This window comes from Oncorhynchus tshawytscha, linkage group LG20 (assembly GCF_018296145.1).
Source record: "Oncorhynchus tshawytscha isolate Ot180627B linkage group LG20, Otsh_v2.0, whole genome shotgun sequence".
Lineage (NCBI taxonomy): Eukaryota > Metazoa > Chordata > Actinopteri > Salmoniformes > Salmonidae > Oncorhynchus > Oncorhynchus tshawytscha.
Window position 1 is genome coordinate 30,675,901 of NC_056448.1, and position 14,377 is coordinate 30,690,277.

At 43.7% G+C, this 14,377-nt stretch overlaps 1 protein-coding gene across 2 annotated transcripts; it reads left to right on the forward strand.

Annotated features, from left to right (window-relative positions):
- Nucleotides 1-5,648: 5,648 nt before the first annotated feature.
- On the forward strand, nucleotides 5,649-14,375 carry LOC112222428 (set1/Ash2 histone methyltransferase complex subunit ASH2). 2 transcript variants are annotated; one of them, XM_024385237.2, is made up of 17 exons: nucleotides 5,649-5,771; nucleotides 6,835-6,901; nucleotides 6,993-7,138; nucleotides 7,331-7,419; nucleotides 7,528-7,622; nucleotides 7,812-7,907; nucleotides 8,054-8,149; nucleotides 8,220-8,295; nucleotides 8,491-8,508; nucleotides 9,104-9,206; nucleotides 10,144-10,361; nucleotides 10,499-10,666; nucleotides 10,782-10,975; nucleotides 11,081-11,173; nucleotides 11,358-11,456; nucleotides 11,641-11,700; nucleotides 12,946-14,375. In XM_024385237.2, exons 1-17 carry the CDS (start codon nucleotides 5,713-5,715, stop codon nucleotides 13,051-13,053), a joined length of 1,785 nt encoding a protein of 594 aa, XP_024241005.1. In that variant the 5' UTR covers nucleotides 5,649-5,712; the 3' UTR covers nucleotides 13,054-14,375. The 2 variants fall into 2 exon arrangements, with proteins under 2 accessions (XP_024241005.1, XP_042158424.1); XM_042302490.1 differs by lacking the exon at nucleotides 8,491-8,508.
- The last annotated feature ends 2 nt before the right edge of the window (nucleotides 14,376-14,377 follow it).

The following is a 14,377-nucleotide window of genomic DNA, read 5'->3' on the forward strand; positions in this document are numbered from 1 at the left end:
TATGCTGAAATAATCAACTAGTATCCACCCGCATCCCTCTTCTTTAGGGAAATGTATGTGTCCTGACGGTCATGGTGTAATTGAGAATTGAATGTGCATACAAGGGGTACTGTTCAATTCTCAATTAACCCCTCATCCCTCCCTCTCCTCCTTAGCCCCAACGACCCCGCCTCTTACCACTCCACCTCACAGATGGGCTCCACTACAAGAGAGAGAGAGAGAGAGAAGGAGGAGAATCTATAACTGTATAATTTACTTAACAACAGTTAAAAGCACTTCTAACCATACTCAGGGGAGATCTTAGCATTCCACAGCAATAGGATTCCATTATGGTCTATCTGTCTGCCACACTTTTAGTCACACGCCTATGTGTTATAATGGTGCCCTGTGTACCTTTGCTGTGGAGGAAACTGGCCATGAATATCTGAATGGCGTTACATTGTTGATCAAATCAAATCAACGTGTATTTGTCACGTGCGTGGAATACAACAGGTAGACCTTACAGTGAAATTCTTACTTACAGGCTCTAACCAATAATGCAATTTTAAAAAAAAGAAGGTATTAGGTAAACAATAGGTAAGTAAAGAAATAAAAACAACAGTAAAAAGACAGTGAGTAATAACAGTAGTGAGGCTATATACAGGCACCGGTTAGTCGGGCTGATTGAGGTAGTATGTACATGGTGACTGTGCATATATGATAAACAGAGAGTAGCAGTAGTGTAAAAGAGGGGTTGGCGGGTGGTGGATGGCGGGACATAATGCAGATTGCCCAGTTAGCCAATGTGCTTGGGCACTGATTGGTCGGGCTAATTGAGGTAGTATGTACATGAATGTATAGTTAAAGTGACTATGCATATATGATAAACAGAGAGTAGCAGCAGCGTAAAAGAGGGGTTGGGGGGAGGCAAACAATGCAAATAATATAGCCCATCCAACTACCTCATCCCCATTCTGTATTTATTTATTTATCTTGCTCCTTTGCACCCCAGTATCTCTACTTGCACATTCATCTTCTACACATCAATCCCTCCAGTGTTTAATTGGTATATTGTAATTACTTCGCCACCACGCCCTATGTATTGCCTTACCTCCCTTTTCTTACCTCATTTGCCCACACTGCATATGGATTGTTTCTCCTCTATTATTGACTGTATGTTTGTTTATTCCATGTGTAACTCTGTGTTGTTGTATGTGTCAAACTGTTTTGCTTTATTCTTGGCCAGGCTGCAGTTGTAAATGAAAACTTGTTCTCAACTAGTGTAACCGATGTGAAATGGCTAGTTAGTTAGCGGTGGTCCGCTCTAATAGCGGTTCAATCGGTGATGTCACTCTCTCTGAGACCTGAAGTAGCTGTTCCCCTTGCTCTGCAAGGGCAGTGGCTTTGGTTGAGCGATGGGTAACTATGCTTCGTGGGTGACTGTTGTTGGTGTGTGCAGCGGGTCCCTGGTTTGAGCCTGGCGAGGGGACGAACTAAAGTTAAACTGTTACACTAGCCTACCTGGTTAAATAAAGGTGAAATATATATATTTTTTAAATAGTCCGGGTAGCCATTTGATTACCTGTTCAGGAGTCTTAAGGCTTTTGGGTAAAAACTGTTGAGAAGCCTTTTTGTCCTAGACTTGGCACTCTGGTACAGCTTGCCATGCGGTAGTAGAGAGAACAGTCTATGACTGGGGTGGCTGGGGTCTTTGACAATTTTTAGGGCCTTCCTCTGACACCGCCTGGTGTAGAGGTCCTGGATGGCAGGCAGCTTAGCCCCTGTGATGTACTGGGCCATACACACTACCCTCTGTAGTGCCTTGCGGTCGGAGGCTGAGCAGTTGCCGTACCAGGCAGTGATGCAACCAGTCAGGATGCTCTCGATGTTGCAGCTGTAGAACCCTTTGAGGATTTCAGGACCCATTCCAAATATTTTTAGTTTCCTGAGGGGAATAGACTTTGTCGTGCCCTCTACACGACTGTCTTGGTGTGTTTGGACCATTCCAGTTTGTTGGTGATGTGGACACCAAGGAACTTGAAGCTCTCAACCTGCTCCACTACAGCCCCATCGATGAGAATGGGGGCGTGCTCGGTCCTCCTTTTCCTGTAGTCCAAAATCATCTCCTTAGTCTTGGTTACATTGAGGGATAGGTTGTTATTCTGGCACCACCCGGCCAGGTCTCTGACCTCCTCCCCATAGGCTGTCTTGTTGTTGGTGATCAGGCCTACCACTGTTGTGTCGTCTGCAAACTTAATGATGGTGTTGGAGTCGTGCCTGGCCATGCAGTCATGGGTGAACAGGGAGTACAGGAGGGGAATGAGCACGCACCCCCGAGGGGCTCCAGTGATGGTGGTAATAGAGGTGTTATGGACATGTTTAACCACACATTAGGAGGCGGGTTGTCTGTGGTCATAAATGTAAGCCTATTTGTGTTCAAACAAAAAATATATATTTAATTTATAGATACAGATTTTGACTCAAATATTTTTTTTATTTTTTTTTTATTTCACCTTTATTTAACCAGGTAGGCCAGTTGAGAACAAGTTCTCATTTGCAACTGCGACCTGGCCAAGATAAAGCATAGCAGTGTGAGCAGACAACACAGAGTTACACATGGAATAAACAATTAACAAGTCAATAACACAGTAGAAAACAAAGGGGGAGTCTATATACAATGTGTGCAAAAGGCATGAGGAGGTAGGCGAATAATTACAATTTTGCAGATTAACACTGGAGTGATAAATGATCAGATGGTCATGTACAGGTAGAGATATTGGTGTGCAAAAGAGCAAGTAAATAAATAAAAACAGTATGGGGATGAGGTAGGTGAAAATGGGTGGGCTATTTACCAATAGACTATGTACAGCAGCAGCGATCGGTTAGCTGCTCAGATAGCTGATGTTTGAAGTTGGTGAGGGAGATAAAAGTCTCCAACTTCAGCGATTTTTGCAATTCGTTCCAGTCACAGGCAGCAGAGTACTGGAACGAAAGGCGGCCAAATGAGGTGTTGGCTTTAGGTATGATCAGTGAGATACACCTGCTGGAGCGCGTGCTACGGATGGGTGTTGCCATCGTGACCAGTGAGCTGAGATAAGGCGGAGCTTTACCTAGCATGGACTTGTAGATGACCTGGAGCCAGTGGGTCTGGCGACGAATATGTAACGAGGGCCAGCCGACCAGAGCATACAGGTCGCAGTGGTGGGTGGTATAAGGTGCTTTAGTGACAAAACGGATGGCACTGTGATAGACTGCATCCAGTTTGCTGAGTAGAGTGTTGGAAGCCATTTTGTAGATGACATCGCCGAAGTCGAGGATCGGAAGGATAGTCAGTTTTACTAGGGTAAGCTTGGCGGCGTGAGTGAAGGAGGCTTTGTTGCGGAATAGAAAGCCGACTCTTGATTTGATTTTCGATTGGAGATGTTTGATATGAGTCTGGAAGGAGAGTTTGCAGTCTAGCCAGACACCTAGGTACTTATAGATGTCCACATATTCAAGGTCGGAACCATCCAGGGTGGTGATGCTAGTCGGGCATGCGGGTGCAGGCAGCGATCGGTTGAAAAGCATGCATTTGGTTTTACTAGCGTTTAAGAGCAGTTGGAGGCCACGGAAGGAGTGTTGTATGGCATTGAAGCTTGTTTGGAGGTTAGATAGCACAGTGTCCAATGACGGGCCGAAGGTATATAGAATGGTGTCGTCTGCGTAGAGGTGGATCAGGGAATCGCCCGCAGCAAGAGCAACGTCATTGATATATACAGAGAAAAGAGTCGGCCCGAGAATTGAACCCTGTGGCACCCCCATAGAGACTGCCAGAGGACCGGACAGCATGCCCTCCGATTTGACACACTGAACTCTGTCTGCAAAGTAATTGGTGAACCAGGCAAGGCAGTCATCTGAAAAACCGAGGCTACTGAGTCTGCCGATAAGAATATGGTGATTGACAGAGTCGAAAGCCTTGGCAAGGTCAATGAAGACGGCTGCACAGTACTGTCTTTTATCGATGGCGGTTATGATATCGTTTAGTACCTTGAGTGTTGCTGAGGTGCACCCGTGACCGGCTCGGAAACCAGATTGCACAGCGGAGAAGGTACGGTGGGATTCGAGATGGTCAGTGACCTGTTTGTTGACTTGGCTTTCAAAGACCTTAGATAGGCAGGGCAGGATGGATATAGGTCTGTAACAGTTTGGGTCCAGGGTGTCTCCCCCTTTGAAGAGGGGGATGACTGCGGCAGCTTTCAATCCTTGGGGATCTCAGACGATATGAAAGAGAGGTTGAACAGGCTGGTAATAGGGGTTGCGACAATGGCGGCGGAAAGTTTCAGAAATAGGGGTCCAGATTGTCAAGCCCAGCTGATTTGTACGGGTCCAGGTTTTGCAGCTCTTTCAGAACATCTGCTATCTGGATTTGGGTAAAGGAGAACCTGGAGAGGCTTGGGCGAGGAGCTGCCGGGGGGGCAGAGCTGTTGGCCGAGGTTGGAGTAGCCAGGCGGAAGGCATGGCCAGCCGTTGAGAAATGCTTATTGAAGTTTTTGATAATCATGGATTTATCGGTGGTGACCGTGTTACCTAGCCTCAGTGCAGTGGGCAGCTGGGAGGAGGTGCTCTTGTTCTCCATGGACTTCACAGTGTCCCAGAACTTTTTGGAGTTGGAGCTACAGGATGCAAACTTCTGCCTGAAGAAGCTGGCCTTAGCTTTCCTGACTGACTGCGTGTATTGGTTCCGGACTTCCCTGAACAGTTGCATATCCCGGGGACTATTCGATGCTATTGCAGTCCGCCACAGGATGTTTTTGTGCTGGTCGAGGGCAGTCAGGTCTGGGGTGAACCAAGGACTGTATCTGTTCTTAGTTCTGCATTTTTGAACGGAGCATGCTTATCTAAAATGGTAAGGAAGTTACTTTTAAAGAATGACCAGGCATCCTCAACTGACGGGATGAGGTCAATGTCCTTCCAGGATACCCGGGCCAGGTCGATTAGAAAGGCCTGCTCACAGAAGTGTTTTAGGGAGCGTTTGACAGTGATGAGGGTGGTCGTTTGACTGCGGCTCCGTAGCGGATACAGGCAATGAGGCAGTGATCGCTGAGATCCTGGTTGAAGACAGCGGAGGTGTATTTGGAGGGCCAGTTGGTCAGGATGACGTCTATGAGGGTGCCCTTGTTTACAGAGTTAGGGTTGTACCTGGTGGGTTCCTTGATGATTTGTGTGAGATTGAGGGCATCTAGCTTAGATTGTAGGACTGGTGGGGTGTTAAGCATATCCCAGTTTAGGTCACCTAACAGAACAAACTCTGAGGCTAGATGGGGGCAATCAATTCACAAATGGTGTCAGGCACAGCTGGGAGCTGAGGGGGTCGGTAGCAGGCGGCAACAGTGAGAGACTTATTTCTGGAGAGAGTAATTTTCAAAATTAGTAGTTCGAACTGTTTGGGTATGGACCTGGAAAGTATGACATTACTTATATGTACTACAATAATGCAATAGTGTTGGTTATTTATTTATGAGGACCATCGTAGCAGTGGTAGGGACGTCCCAATGATCACACTTAGAAAATACCAGCCCAGAGCGTGACACAACTTCACAGAAGTTTACAAGTAATTGTGACTGATCTAGGCTCATATTTAAACTACCTCAATACATGTACATTTGCTTACATCCGAAAATAAACTGACCCTAGATCAGCGCTCTGCGTCTAACAAAACGTCTCGCGAGATGTCATATTTTATTGATTTGAAACATGGCGTCGGAAGGAGAGGCGGCCAATGCTTCTGTTGTTGAACCAGAGACCGGGGACGGGTAAGTCTCCGTTAAAACGGTGAAAGACCAGGGTTTTGGTTCATAATATATGTTTGTTGGTAGACAACCAGATCAATATTCATAAATATTGCAATTACAGCTAGCTAGCTTTCCCTCAACAAACTAGCCCGCTGGCGTTAGCCAACGTTAGCTGTTTAGCAAGCTAACTTAGCTGTCTCATTCAAATGCCTTCCCCACTTGTAAGCTAACTTGTAATCGACTAGTTAAAGTATCAAGGTACAGGTTGATTTCCTTGTTCAATATCTGCTTCTAAATACACTTCTAGCATGAATCCTGCAGAACATAGCTAGCAAACCAAGGGAAAATAGCTACCTAGTTAGCTCTGGTCCGAGATGTTACGTGCGGCGTGCAGATGGATGCTTAGTTAAGCAGTAGAAACAATAACACAGCGACTTCGCCGCCCCTGTTAGGTAAAAAGCTGAGAAATTTAACCACCGAAATTCATAGACCGAACTATGGATGCAACCACTGACACTCCATGATATCAAGATTATAATTTTAACCATGTCTTGATGCTATAACGTTATAGTCATAGTGTTTGTTTACATTTACTTTGTCAACAAACATTTGAGTAAAAAAGCTTGTGTTTTTGATTCTGAAGGGGTACAACAATTGAGCTAAGCTCATGAGGCATTTGAGTTATTCTCCAAAAATCAATGCGTACATATTAAGTTATACGTCCAAAAATGGATGTAACAACTGCTGATTGCGCCATTAAAGGCTGAATCTTCTTCAACCCTACACATCTTTCTCCATTACTATTGTTACTTACAAAAGGAAAAATCTCCCTGAGTGCTGACAAACTTTTCTCTGTGTACATAAACGGTCATGTATCCAAAATATTAAATAAATGACCTTTGAGCACTTTGTTATACCGCCAGACTAGCTCTGGTCCATATAAGCGCAGTCCCAACGCATGCTGATGGTCCACAGCTAGTCTTAAATATAAGAATATGAAGGTTAATGGCAGATCAGTTATCCCAGCTGTCACCATAATGTGTTAATGTTAACCAGTTCATGTCATATCTTTGTTTACTTTCAGTGATGCTGGATTTGGGGACTTGACAGGCAACCTGGAGACTGAGTCATCGAATGGCAAAGAGGCCATGGTACTACACCTCTAATATAGCAGTTCTCTGGGCATTTCTTTTCACCGACACGAGCAATAATGAATACTTTTTCCTGTGTTCCCCTCCTCAGGATCCGGGTAGTGAGGGTTTGGAGGCAGCTGACACCCAGACAGGTTCTGGGGACGAGGAGAGCGGCAGGCACCAGGGAGAGGTGGAGCTGCAGTGTGCTCTCTGTATGAAGTGGTTCACCGCTGACACCTTCAGCATTGACACCGCGTATGTCTAGCTCACTTTGTAACTCAAACTATAGAGGCCTTTGGCTAATTGATTCTAAGACTAAGCTTGTTAGACCTTGAATTAGCCCCCTTGAGCTTGAATAACCAGGTAGCTACTGGTTGAAATAAAACATTTCAGGATCAAGGTTTTTGATTAGTCTTTCTCTCTCTCGCTCCCTCTCTCTCTCTCCAGGACGTGTCTGCCTTTCATGACCAACTATGTTTTCCATTGTAACGTGTGTCATCACAGTGGCAACACCTACTTCCTCCGGAAACAAGCCAGTGGGTCTTCTCATTCAGCTGATACACTTCTGTGTGTGTGAGAGTTTGGTGATTATTGATGGTCTGTTATTGATTGATGCACTGATTGGGGGTCATTGTGTGTTTCAGACCTGAAGGAGATGTGTCTGACTGCTCTGGCTAACCTCACATGGAGCTCCAGGACTCAGGAGGAGCACCCCAAGACTATGTTCTCCAAAGACAAGGTCAGTCCTCTCAACAGTCCCAACATAGAACCCACATCGATACACTTTGAGAAGCAAATTTGTGATCTTTGGAAATGCTTGATTTTACATGTCAAGATATTACACACAGTTTGCATATGTTTTTCATATGCTTAAAACACTGGATATGTTAATGTAATATTTTCCGGTACACACTCTCTTTCCTTGCAGGACATCATCCCGTTCATTGATAAGTATTGGGAGTGTATGACCACCCGACAGAGACCTGGAAAACTTACATGGCCCAACAACCTAGTCAAGACCATGGTGAGTATGAGAGCAACAATTGACTTACACAGATGCACCAAACGACACACATCACACTAAACCTTCACTATTACACCATTGGAAAAAGTATGTGGACTTTCATTTAGAAACAGATCCTGTCTTTATTTGACTTTTTTGGGTTTCAGAGTAAAGAGCGGGATGTGTTCTTGGTGAAGGAGCACCCAGACCCAGGCAGTAAGGACCCAGAGGAGGACTACCCCAAGTTTGGCCTGCTGGACCAGGTAGGAAAACACATCAGACATATACCCACACAAACAGTGATGCTGACAGTTGGTTGATTTTTCATCTCAGGACCTGGGCAACATTGGACCGTCTTACGACAACCAGAAACAGACCACCACTGCTCCCACTCCTGGAGGGCTCAACGGTAACTCTAAACACATCAACACACACTGTCGCACATCAACACATTCTCACTAAACACACAACACATGTCACACACACACACATTGTTTTTCATGGAATTAGTTATCAATGTGTCACAGTGCATAATACCACACTGAAGAAGCCCTAAAAAGTTCTCATGTTATAAATGCTATATACATGCTGTGTTGCGTTCCAGGTGGACCTTCTTTCTCAGGTGAATATGATGTGGTGTTTTGGTATCTGCCTCTGAGCCCTGTGTTTCGTGCAATCGTAACTCTCCAGGTAGAATTTGCCCAAAGGCACAGATCTAGGATCAGCTAGTCTCCCCATTCCTTACCCAATCAATTTAGGGGCAAAATGCAGTCTGACCTTTTGATCAGCATATTCAGGCAACCTCATCCTGCTCCAATTGTAACCCCATCCCTCACCTGCTCACCGCTTATGTTGGTGCCCTGAAGCGTTTACCCTTTTGATTGATCTGGCTTATGATTGGTGGACTGATTGAATGATATAATTTCCTCTGGCTTTCTGCTCCTGAGTTCCCGTGCTTCATTCCAATACTCTGGAACAGCCTCCTCCTTCCTTTTCTTGCCCAGTGGTGAGTGGTAAAGGAAAGACAGAAGGAGGCTGTTATTGTTGGGACACAGCCATGGTGTGAATTAATCCCTTTGCTTCCTCTGTGTGTCTGCATTTCTCCTTTAATATGTGGTGTCCCTCCCTGCTCAATCCACGCTTGTACCTCCTGGGTGACTTTTTGATGGTGCTGAAAGTGTGTGTTCTATAGTGTAACCTGTGTGTGTGGTGTGAAGGTGGTCTGGCCCCTGGCCCAGGTAAAGGTAGAGGAGCCAAGCGTAAGCAGCAGCAGCAACAACAGGAGGGCGCCACAGCTGGAGCAGCTAAGAGAACACGCAGGTACAACACAGATGTCCTTAGTGTTCTCATAGGTCTGAACTTTTTTTTGTAACCTTTATTTTAACAGTGAAGACATATTGAGACCAAGGTCTCTTTTACAGATGCGCCCCTTATATACAATGTAAATATACACATTATACCCAAACTAATATATACACACACACACACACACACACTACCGTTCAAAAAAACAACTGATTTTATGGAATATCTACATTTATCAGCAACCATCACTCCTGTGTTCCAATGGCATGTTGTGTTAGTTAATCCAAGTTTATCATTTTAAAAGGCTAATTGATCATTAAAAAACCCTTTTGCAATTATGTTAGCACAGCTGCAAACTGTTGTTCTGATTAAAGAAGCAATAAAACTAGCCTTCTTTAGACTAGTTGAGTATCTGGGGCCTTGTAAACAAAAAGGGAGTGATTTAGAGCTCTATGGGTCTTTAGCGAAGTCCAGCCAACCTTTTGATACAGGATGCAGTGATTAGTCTCAGAACTGTCACATGTAACAAATGAAGGGCACTATGGTAGATGGCATCTACACTTTGATAAATATTTTCACCGTATTCAAGAACAGATAAAAATTGATATTATTAATTAATTGAATAATCTGCTTCCCATTGTTTAGAGAAAGGCACAATCTGTTTCTGTAGAAAATGACAACTTTAAATCTTAGCTTCTTAACCAGCTCATCTCTATGTTTTCTAAACGTCAAATCCAAATGCCTAAGTATTTATATGCAGGAACACGTTATATTGGAGAATCATCTAATGAGTGAACATGTAGTTCATCTGAAACATTCTTACAAGACTTATCGGATGTATGATAATATGCCATCAATGTGACTCTCTCTATCCTCTACTTCTCCTTCCCTCACCCTTTCTGTCCATAATGCGCACTAACTCACTCCATTTTTCCTTTCTCTCCCTCTGTAGTGACCCTCTGTTCTCGGCCCAGCGTCTTCCTCCCCATGGCTACCCTCTGGAGCACCCCTTCAACAAAGATGGCTACCGCTACATCCTAGCAGAGCCGGACCCCCACGCCCCCGACCCAGAGAAACTAGAGCTGGACTGCTGGGCTGGGAAACCCATCCCCGGAGACCTCTACAGAGCCTGTCTCTACGAGAGAGTACTGCTAGCCCTGCACGACAGAGGTACACACAGGAAATCCTGTAGTGGATATGGGCTTCTCGTGATTAGCCTTACCCAGTAATGTCTATTGTCAGATTCTCTGAGAATTCTGTTTGTGTGTGGGGTGTCTTTGTGCGTGTGTGTGTATATATGTCTGCAGCCCCACAGCTGAAGATCTCAGATGACCGTCTGACAGTGACAGGGGAGAAGGGTTACTCCATGGTCAGAGCCTCCCACGGTGTCAGGAAAGGATCTTGGTACTTTGAGGTCTCCATCGATGAGATGCCCCCGGACACCGCAGCCAGACTGGGCTGGTCTCAGCCTCTGGGTTAGTACTGCACACACACACACACACACACACACACACACACACACACACACAAATACGCAAACGAGCATACACACATGGAGACAGGATATGTAGTAACCTGTGTGTGTTGTAGGTAACCTGCAAGCCCCCCTGGGCTATGATAAGTTCAGCTACTCATGGCGTAGTAAGAAGGGGACACGGTTCCACCAGTCTGTAGGGAAACACTACTCCTCAGGCTACGGACAGGGAGACACGCTGGGCTTCTTCATAGAACTACCAGACGGCACTGAGACAGCCAAGGCACTGCCGGACACTTACAAGGACAAGGTACGTTTTCTATTTTTATTAATGATTAACTGTGAATAGCAGACATCCACTCTCTGTTGTAGTTATGAGACTTGACATCTCATCCCTGTGTGTGTGCTCTTTCAGGCGCTGATTAAGTTTAAGAGCTACCTGTACTTTGAGGAGAAGGACTATGTGGACAAGGCAGAGAAGAGCCTGAAGACTGTTACCCCCAGCAGGGTGAGGCTCCAGCATAGAACTACATCCAATAGATCAGACATTCACGTTCAAAGCAATGGCGATTATCTCAGAATGCACTGCCAATTTTTATGATTCCTATTGGTTGTCCTTATCAAATACATTAACATAATATGTATAGGATTGGCATTTCCATTTGTTGATTTCCATTTGTTCTCCTCTCCAGATGCTGTTCTATAAGAATGGGGTTAACCTGGGTCTGGCCTATGAAAACCTGTTTGAGGGGCTCTACTTTCCTGCCATCTCTCTCTACCGGGGCTGCACGGTTAGTAGTGTGTGCGTGTGTGACTATTAGAAGGGTTATATTTTCCTTCCATCTCCCTCCACAGCACTGTAAGTAATACTATGTCCCAGAGGTTTATGGTGTTGTGATATGTAGCACTATCTACTCCAAGGATGCCCACTTCCTTTTTAATCACGTTGTAATGATTATCCCTCTTTTATCCCAGGTTTCAGTTAACTTTGGACCACTTTTCAAACACCCTCCAAAAGACATCAAGTACCAGCCAGTGAGTACACAAACACATACACAATGCATTCAGAAGTCCTTGACTTTTTCCACATTTTTGTCACTTGCCTACACACAATACCCCATAGTATTAAAGTGAAATGGCAAGCCTAAATAACTTCAGGAGTAAAAATGTGCTTAAAAATTAGCATAATAAATTGCATGGACTTATAATGGTGTTTAACATGATAATGTTAAATTACGTTTTAATGGTGTTTAACCTCATCTCTGTACCCCACATATGGAATTATCTGTAAGGAACCTCAGTCGAGCAGTACATTTCAAACGCAGATTCAACCACTAAGACCAGGGAGGTTTTCCAATGCCTCTAAAGAAGGGCACCTATTGGTAGAGTGGTAAAACAAAAAGCAGACACTGAATATCCATTTGAGGATGCTGAAGTTATTAGTTACACTTTGGATGGTGTATCAATACACCCAGTCACTACAAAGATACAGGAATCCTTCCTGGCTCAGTTGCCGGAGAGGAAGGAAACCACTCAAGGATTACACCATGTGGTCAATGGTGACTGTAAAACATTTACAGAGTTTAATGGCTGTAATAGGAGATAACTGAGGGTGGATCAACAACATTGTTAAGCACAGGCAAAATCCTAGAGGAAAACCTGGTTCAGTCTGCTTTCTATCAGACACTTGGAAATTAATTCACCTTTCAGCAGGACAATAACCTAAAACACAAGGCCAAATATACACTGGAGTTGCTTACCAAGAAGAGAAGAAGAATGTTCCTGATTGGCAAAGTTAGTTTTGACTTAAATCTATGGCAAAACCTGAGAAATTGTTGTCTAGCAATGATCAACAACCAAGCTTGAAGAATTTTTGAAATAATAATGGACAAATGTTGCTCAATCCAGGTGTGGAAAGCTCTTAGAGACTTACCCAGAAAGAGACACAGCTGTAATCGATGCCAAAGGTGCTTCTACAAAGTATTGACTCAGGGGTGTGAATACTTATGTAAATGGTTTCTGTATTTAACATAAAATACAGTTGTAAACATTTCTAAGAACATGTTTTCACTTTGTCATTTTGGGGTATTGTGTTTAGATGGGTTAGAGAAAAACATCAAATCCAATTTGAATTCAGGCTGTAATAAGTCAAGGTCTATGAATATTTCCTGAAAGCACTGTACATATACTTTATTTGTATAAGACAAGAAATATAGATACTTGTAGTTTTGATGTCACTGAGGTTGTCGGTTTGATTGATTTGTGTGTTTGTGTTCTCAGATGAGTGATATGGGCTGGGGAGCAGTGATCGAACATACACTGGCTGACATGTTGTATCACGTAGAGACGGACGTGGACGGACGGCGTAGCCCTCCCTGGGAAGGATAAACGCACACCTCCAGAGATCAACACACACACAGATGGCCAGTTGTGTTTGGAAAGGCATGGAGGAGTCCATTCCATCATTTATAGGTGGGTTGATGTCAACCTGAACATGAACACTTTGCAGTCTCTCTGTGGTGTCCCTTAAACATTGTCATTGGTAACTTAAATCAGCTGTACCCTTCTATTGAACAAGATGTGTGTGATCTAAAATGAGACTTGCTTGTCTGAACAACTCTTTTTGGTGTATGAAGCACTTTAGGTGTTCCAGCACTATAAAATAATGTATGTATGGACAAGTTTGGTGTATGAAGCACTTTAGGTGTTCCAGCACTATAACATAATGTATGTATGGACAAGTTTGAAATTCATTATCCATTTTTGTCAAACACCCCAGATATTCTTAGTTCCAGATATTATTTCTTCAAGCATATGAACATATTCTGTTTCTGTTCATTACCTGCCAGCTGGTCTCAAGCTAGGGTTCCATACTATTGGCCACAGATCTTCATGCAAATATGATAAAAATCTGACTGGTTGCGAATTAGTCTGCGTGACGACGTAGTGCACATAAAAATAACTTTTGTGGTTAAATTCCTATGTACCGAATAAAAAAACAAAATCAAGTTAAATGGGTTTTGCATTTTCAACTCTACTGATGGTTTTGTCACAGAACAAATTGTGTTACGTAGTGAATGTGCCCATTCAAGTATTTGCATGTGCGGTCCAGTCAGCAGCTCGCACATACAGTGTGGGTATAGTCTATATGTGAGATTATTATGAACAAAAGTGCAAGATTATTTTGAATTTGTCAAATGGCATGCCTCAATCTTCATGTCACCAGAATAAGACCCTCGATATGTATTGGAAAGGAGCACCAAGCTTATCACCTTCCACTTTCACCACGCTGTGAAGTTTACCATCATTTATTTCATTTGTAGCCTAATAAACTTCATTCTTTCCCTAGTCGTAGTGTGAGGACCACACACGTCATCACGTGACTCTCAAATTTACTTCGATATGATGGTTATTATATCAATATTTGCCCATGAAAGCATTTCCACCGCCATTACTCGCATAGTTCAGACACAAAAAATATCCCACCTTGTCTAATGTGTTTTGTTTTGTCGATATTTGTAAAGTTTACCAGCAAATTTGCTGTTTCCATCAGGCCTGATGTGACATTTTTTACCCAGCGTACTTTACGAGCATAAAAAGGTTGGATAGAAACCTGGTTACAGATGTGAAATATTAAGGTTTGGTCTTGTTTTAACAATTTACTTTTGTTTTACTTTCATGCTGGTTTTAATAAAGTAAAGTTTTGGAAAGA

What these genes read in the sequence shown, in the direction of transcription:
- LOC112222428 (XM_024385237.2), top strand. Translation starts at nt 5,713, where the DNA reads ATGGCGTCGGAAGGAGAGGCGGCCAATGCTTCTGTTGTTGAACCAGAG. An exon ending in ACAACCTAGTCAAGACCATG is followed by an intron (nt 7,908 to 8,053) that starts GTGAGTATGAGA and finishes TTTGGGTTTCAG; the next exon opens with AGTAAAGAGCGGGATGTGTT. An exon ending in AAGACATCAAGTACCAGCCA is followed by an intron (nt 11,701 to 12,945) that starts GTGAGTACACAA and finishes TTGTGTTCTCAG; the next exon opens with ATGAGTGATATGGGCTGGGG.